This window comes from Vigna unguiculata, chromosome 5 (assembly GCF_037176805.1).
Source record: "Vigna unguiculata cultivar grain cowpea cultivar isolate G323 ecotype 2 chromosome 5, ASM3717680v1, whole genome shotgun sequence".
Lineage (NCBI taxonomy): Eukaryota > Viridiplantae > Streptophyta > Magnoliopsida > Fabales > Fabaceae > Vigna > Vigna unguiculata.
Window position 1 is genome coordinate 11,312,853 of NC_140796.1, and position 6,091 is coordinate 11,318,943.

Sequence of the window (6,091 nt, forward strand, 5' to 3'; positions counted from 1 at the left end):
TCCTAATTTTGCCCCTCTCCAAATTGACCAAATTTAATTTCTATATAAATGTTGTATTGAATCATTTAAAAAATAATGAAGAATTTCCCTTCTAATTTTAAAATTAATGAAGAATTTTTTCTTTAAACTAACTTTAACCCTATATTTTACATGTACAAAAAATCAAACATATATGATAATTTCCCTCCAAAAATATAGTTAGGTTTGGTATAAAATAATAAAAGAAATATTTAAAATAAATGTGAATTTTAATAAAAATAAAATTTTCGATATACAATTTATATAAAAAATAAATTTGGTTATTTTGGATAAAGACAAAATTGGACTGAATTGAATAAAAATCACAAAAATTGAGACTAAATTGAACAAAATTAATGAAATTAGGACCAAATTGAATATAAACCACGAGATACTATTACGTGTAACAAGACTGACTTGACACGTGAACAACATTTTTAAAATTTTAAAAATTCAACAATTAAAAAAATCACAAAATAGCACGTGATAATTACTATTCACCTTTCATTAATAATTTAAACGGTATCTAAAAAAACAAATTACAAAAATTAAAACCATTTTAAATATTTTAAAAAAATAAAGACTAAATAAACTTAAAAACTATTTAAGCCATATATTTTTGATAGATCATAAATGCTATGCGCACACATGTGACCCAATTAATACTAAATCTGCGCATTCCAACGTAACTACGAGACTCAAGACCCGCGAAACAACCTGAATTAAAAAACGTAAAAGTCAGAAACTCCTTCCAACTCAAATTCCACATTCGCTCACATGTTTCATTCACAGAAACATAATGCTGTGAAGAAACAAGGTTTTAACGAAATTGGAGGTGAAAGGACCGTGCAACATCAGATTCAGGTATTTTTCAACCCTAATTTTTGGGATGTTTTGGATGAAAATGGGATAGAAAACAATTTTAGGGTTTAGTAGGGTGACAATCGAAAATGTTATTTCATGTGTGTCTAGGTATTTTTTTGGATGCGTTGTTCCTATTCTATGTGCTATGTGCTGGACAAATCATATAAAGATAAAAGAAAATTAAAAAAAAAGGATTTATTGCAACACAATAATGATAATCATGAAAATTTATACTCTGAAGACAAAAATAAAAGATCATCATAAAACAGCCGGGTCAAGTTGAGAGTCTATTCAGTCGCATCTCGCGATTCCGAAATCTCATTGTTGCTGCGACAGGGAAGATTCTCAGATTGCTTGAGTTGTAATTTGAAAATTTTATTTGCCTTGTATTCTGCGCCAATGCTTATGTCAGTGGAATTATAATTGTTCTGTCTTGGATGTAATAGCTCCTATATGTTCCACTGGATTTATTGATCTTATTTGGATTTGTCATGGATTTGTCTCAGAAGAATGTTTCTTTCCAATAAATGGATTTTATCCAGATTCTCGAGCTCAAACAGGAGAAAGAGGTGAAAAAAAAATTTGTTTTCAATGTCACATTTTGGAAGAAAACGTAGTATGTTAGGAAGTCAATAGATCCCATAATGCTAGTACTTAAAAAAAGTTTATAGTGGTGTGAGCTTGTCAGTGCCATGTATATAACGATATGTACAAGGCAAAACTTGCAACCAAATTTGTTCATGGTGATGATGCACGTAAATATCAACCCTTCTGGAAGGTGATAGATTGTCATTGGAACTCTCTGTTCTGTCACCCTCTTTACTTGGCTTGGATGCGTACGTCTTAACTGTCAATTGTGTTGAAAATGTGATGTTTTTTTCTTTCTATCATACATTAAGAAACTCATTGGTTGCTCTGCTTGTTCTTATGTGTTATAAACCTTTATTGTTGTTTAGTAGATTAACCTACCTTACATAACACATTGTAAATGAATGTCCTATGAAAACCTGAGCAAACAACATTTGTGACATATATGAGAGGAGAGAGACAGACAGACGAAGCAAAAAGAAAGTCTTAATTGTTAAGCAGACGATAAATATATTACCATCCCTTAGCACATGAATGTCCTGGGAAAATCTCAGCCATTCCTTATCCTGATGCATACAAATTTTTTCTCAAATTCCAATGCCATCAAGCAAGTCATGTTTTTAAGATTACTATGTGCATTGAAATGATTTTCACCAGCATCTTCGGGTTAGAAATGATTTCAAATTGTAGAAGATGAAATTACAATAGTAAGAAATGAAGTCGTGGAGAACTGTTGTTCACATGCATGAGGCTTTTAATCAGGGGAAGTAAGCTTTTTTATGGAAATTCGTTCTCTCATATGTTCTAGTCTCGCATAAGGATACACTTTCTTTGCACTTGCATTCAAACCTGCTTGACTGCTGCATTTTTTCACCAAATAATGAGTATAGTTATGTTTGGGCATGACATTTAAGTAAACATGTTATGGATATGGAATTAAAGCGAAAAAGATAGTCAAGTTCAGAAAGCACATACTCCTCAAGGATGAATGCCTAACCCTATGGAATTCAACCATAATATTTTGGTTACAGAAAGAAATATCATATATCCTGTTAAGTTTCATTTATATATTCTTTTAAATCTCAAATTTCTTTAAGATAAGATATCTCCATTCCACTCTGCTAATGTTTTCTCATAATTCCAATCCACAGATGCCTGCAGGGAGCCTGAAGTGCAGACATAGACACTATTCCAATGTTCATAGACTGTTTTATCCTAGGAGTACTCCGATGGAAATCATGCTTGGATTGCCAGTTTTTGCATATGGCTTTGGAAACCCATAGCAGGTGAAAGGTATACCTATATTTATGTAGTTAAATAGTTAAAAACATATTTATATTTATGTAATGTAATATTTTTTAGATTTTTTTTTCTAAAAGAATGTGCTCCTTATTTTTATTTAGTTCATAGAAGAAAATAAAAATAAATGTTGTTAAGTGAAAAGATTCCGAACATATAGTACTATGCAACTTGCAAGTGTTATATATAGATATAGTCTTTCTCTTTAAAACATAATTATGCAGTAAAATCCATTGCTATGCAGTAAAATCCACTGCTTGCCATGACCACGTTTCTGAAAACAAAAACACGTGCAAGTTAATTTGTTTTTATCCTATAAATTTTAATTGTTTTTAGGTGAAGTTTACTTCCCTGTTTACTGTGTATGATCTTGAATGAGATATTTGTTTTTTAACAACTTTTTGTTGTATGTGGGTCAGGGTTCCAAGACATAAAAAATGGAAGCTTATCGTGAGAAATCTTCCTTTCAAGGTTTGAGGCACAAAATTAAAAAAACTTGAAATAAATATTTTTGGATATCTTGACCTCTGATTAGTTGACTAAACAGGGATGCATGTAAAGCATACTTGAAATAAGAGATATGTTTTCATCTGTTAGATTTGTTGGATTTGTGTGGAACGTATTTATTCCACAAAAGTCAGACACAGGGTAAATTTATTAGCCAAATGTATGAACAGTTACCAAGTATTTATTTTATTTGCCTAGTATTTTTGTTCTGAAATAACTAAGCTTCATGTTTCTTTTTCAGGGCATTCAAAAGTTGAACGGATCAAATTAGCAAAACGAGTCATAGCTGTTGATTGGGGTGATCCGAATAAGATATTTAGTAGCGATATTAAGGATACTTGTGCATCAGAGAAAGGTAATTTTTATCTTCAGGGAAAATGGAGCTTTCATCTGCCACTCTTATTATCTATATTTGACATTGAATTAAATCATGCAATTTTTTTTTTATATTTTGTCTAGATATTATTCATCTATATTTGAAAATATTATTTTGTTTCTTGCCCTGTATTGCTTAATAGTACTCTTATATTAAGTTATTTGAAAATCTCTTTTATTATCAATTATTTAATACTACTAATTTATGAAGTATAAATATTATTATTTGAAAAACTTCTTGTCAGATCAGCAGTACTATTAAATATTATTAAATGTCGGTTATAACATTATTTCCATTTGAAATTCTTAAAGATTGCTAATACAATTTATTTTTGTTAGCAAGATTCGATTTGGTTTTGCACATTCAACGATATTACATTAACGTAAGATACACTCACGTCACAACTAGAAAATGAGAGAGAGATGGTGTCAATTCTTTTTATCAAATATTTGTAAGTTCAATCCAGAACTTGGATAACATTTAGGCAGATCAGCAGGTGGTGGAGGGACTGAAGTTGAAGGCGTTGGTCCATTCTCAACCTCAAAAGTCATTGCTAGTCCCCACGGAACATGATCTTCCATATGGTAATGCATCAGCCAAACCTCTGTAAGTAAACCAACTCATTAGAGTATGTCACCGTATATAGTCTAATTCGTATATACAGCCATATCTGAACAATGTTACTTTAATTTTTACTTGCATGATATTTAGTTTAGTTTATTTGATTTGAAAGTTTATGAATGTCAAATAACAAGTAACTGAAACAACCGAGAGTCAATACCTGGATTATCTGCTCGGAATCTAATAACAGCCCATCCTTCCTGAGGCACACCAACAGTGTTACGTAATTGCGGATTCACCAAATTAAACTTGGCTCTATCCGTGTCGTTGTTAAAATTTCCGAACCCTTGAGCCAAAACGTGAAAGTTATAACCATGAAGGTGCATAGGGTGGTTTTGCCCCTCAAGAAACACTGTATTCTGAAACACAATCTCTATAGTTGAATTGAAATTGAGTTTCTTCGCCTTGGTTGATTTTGGAGCAAATAGAAAGCTCTTATTATAAGCATTGTCCAGTTTGGTGAAGTCAAACATAAGTGGAGGCTTGTCAGGGAAATCTGTAGTGTACACTCCACTCACATTGTTGTAGAACGCTTCCGACATAGACATCCTTAAACCCGCGGGGATCTCAAACGACTCGTTGTTCATACTAGCAGAAATCCTTTGACCAAATATGCCAGCACACGTGTTATTGGAAGCATTCTTGGAATCACACAGTTCTAGGTTAAGCGCAATGGTAACCAACATGTGTTCATCAACTTTAAGTGGCATCGGAACCCAGTGTGGGGCCCCCACCTTGCTCCTCACGTTGCCGTAGAATTTAAAAGCCGTTTCTGTGTCGTTGAATGGTGGTAGAATTGTCATTGTGGGCTTTGATGATGTTGGCGCATTGTCGTAAATGACTGTACCACGAACTATGTTCCTGTCGAAGCGAGGGATATTAGTAACGTAAGGAGAGGCTACCATGTAGTACGAACCGATGGGTTGGTTCGCTGTGAATAACACGTCAGCACTCTGACCAGGGACAATAACGATGATGTCGGTATCGTAGTGTTCGGTGTATGAGGCATCGACGGCAACAACTGTGAAGTTGTGATTTGCAATCTTAAAGAAAAGGTCGTAATTGAGTGCAGCGTTGATCATTTGAAGCATGTACGTCTTTCCTTGCTTGACTTTCATCTTGAATGTCTCTGCATTATATTCAAAAGATCAATTTGAATTTTTGTTGCACATTTAGAGACTATAATAATAATTTTGTTGTTTCAAAAATTAAATTTACTTATCATGTATTTATGTGCGTAATAATCACTTTTTTAGCTGTAGTTAATGAAGCCAACGTACCATCTTCAGTACAGTTGAGAAGATCGCTGGTCAAACCATTGATTGTAAAGGCATAAGATGTGTTTGGGTCACCACCAGTAGCCAGTGCTTTGGCTGGAATATCCTCAACATTAGAATTATACAAATCTCCTGCATTTAAATTAAAAAATAATAATTATGAACAGAATTACGATATTTGATGTATTGCAGAATATAAGATGGTGTATGAGCTAGATTTCCATGGTAGATAAAGAAAATGTGTTATATATAAAGGTAAAAGAAAATTTTCAAAACACAATAACAAACTAACGAAAGTTCTTATAGCAGTCTTGTTAAGGATATGTATATAAAAGAAATGAAATTAGAACGTACTTAATATAATAGGAACATGTTTGTACGGTTTAGGAAACGGAGATTGGCCTGAACGAGGGTGAATGATGAAAGCACCATGAACAGTTGCGCGTAGATATGTTGCATGAGCATGCCACCATAGTGTTCCTTCTTGTTGTGTTATGTTGAATTTGTAAGTGTATTTACTTTTTGTAGGAATTGGACACTG

General features: G+C 32.8%; 1 protein-coding gene and 1 long non-coding RNA gene across 4 annotated transcripts; one reads left to right on the forward strand and one right to left on the reverse strand.

Annotated features, from left to right (window-relative positions):
* The first annotated feature begins 667 nt into the window (after positions 1-667).
* On the forward strand, positions 668-5,533 carry LOC114183302 (uncharacterized). Of its 3 annotated transcripts, none has more exons than XR_014994923.1 (6): positions 668-882; positions 2,622-2,763; positions 3,189-3,240; positions 3,317-3,436; positions 3,518-3,631; positions 4,149-5,533. It is a non-coding gene; the product is annotated as an uncharacterized LOC114183302 (long non-coding RNA). The 3 variants fall into 3 exon arrangements; XR_014994924.1 differs by having other exon boundaries at positions 3,317-3,417; XR_014994925.1 differs by lacking the exons at positions 3,189-3,240; positions 3,317-3,436.
* On the reverse strand, positions 4,065-5,406 carry LOC114183301 (laccase-8-like). Its single transcript, XM_028070272.2, has 2 exons — positions 4,434-5,406; positions 4,065-4,256 (listed from the first exon to the last, which is right to left on the reverse strand). Exons 1-2 carry the CDS (start codon positions 5,389-5,391, stop codon positions 4,081-4,083), a joined length of 1,134 nt encoding a protein of 377 aa, XP_027926073.2. The 5' UTR covers positions 5,392-5,406; the 3' UTR covers positions 4,065-4,080.
* Positions 5,534-6,091: the final 558 nt, after the last annotated feature.

Bases quoted from the DNA above. Each gene is read 5' to 3' on its own strand.
- LOC114183301 (XM_028070272.2), bottom strand. From the start codon at position 5,391: ATGAAAGTCAAGCAAGGAAAGACGTACATGCTTCAAATGATCAACGCT. The intron at 4,257-4,433 runs GTATTGACTCTC...GTTTACTTACAG, and splicing joins ATTCCGAGCAGATAATCCAG to AGGTTTGGCTGATGCATTAC.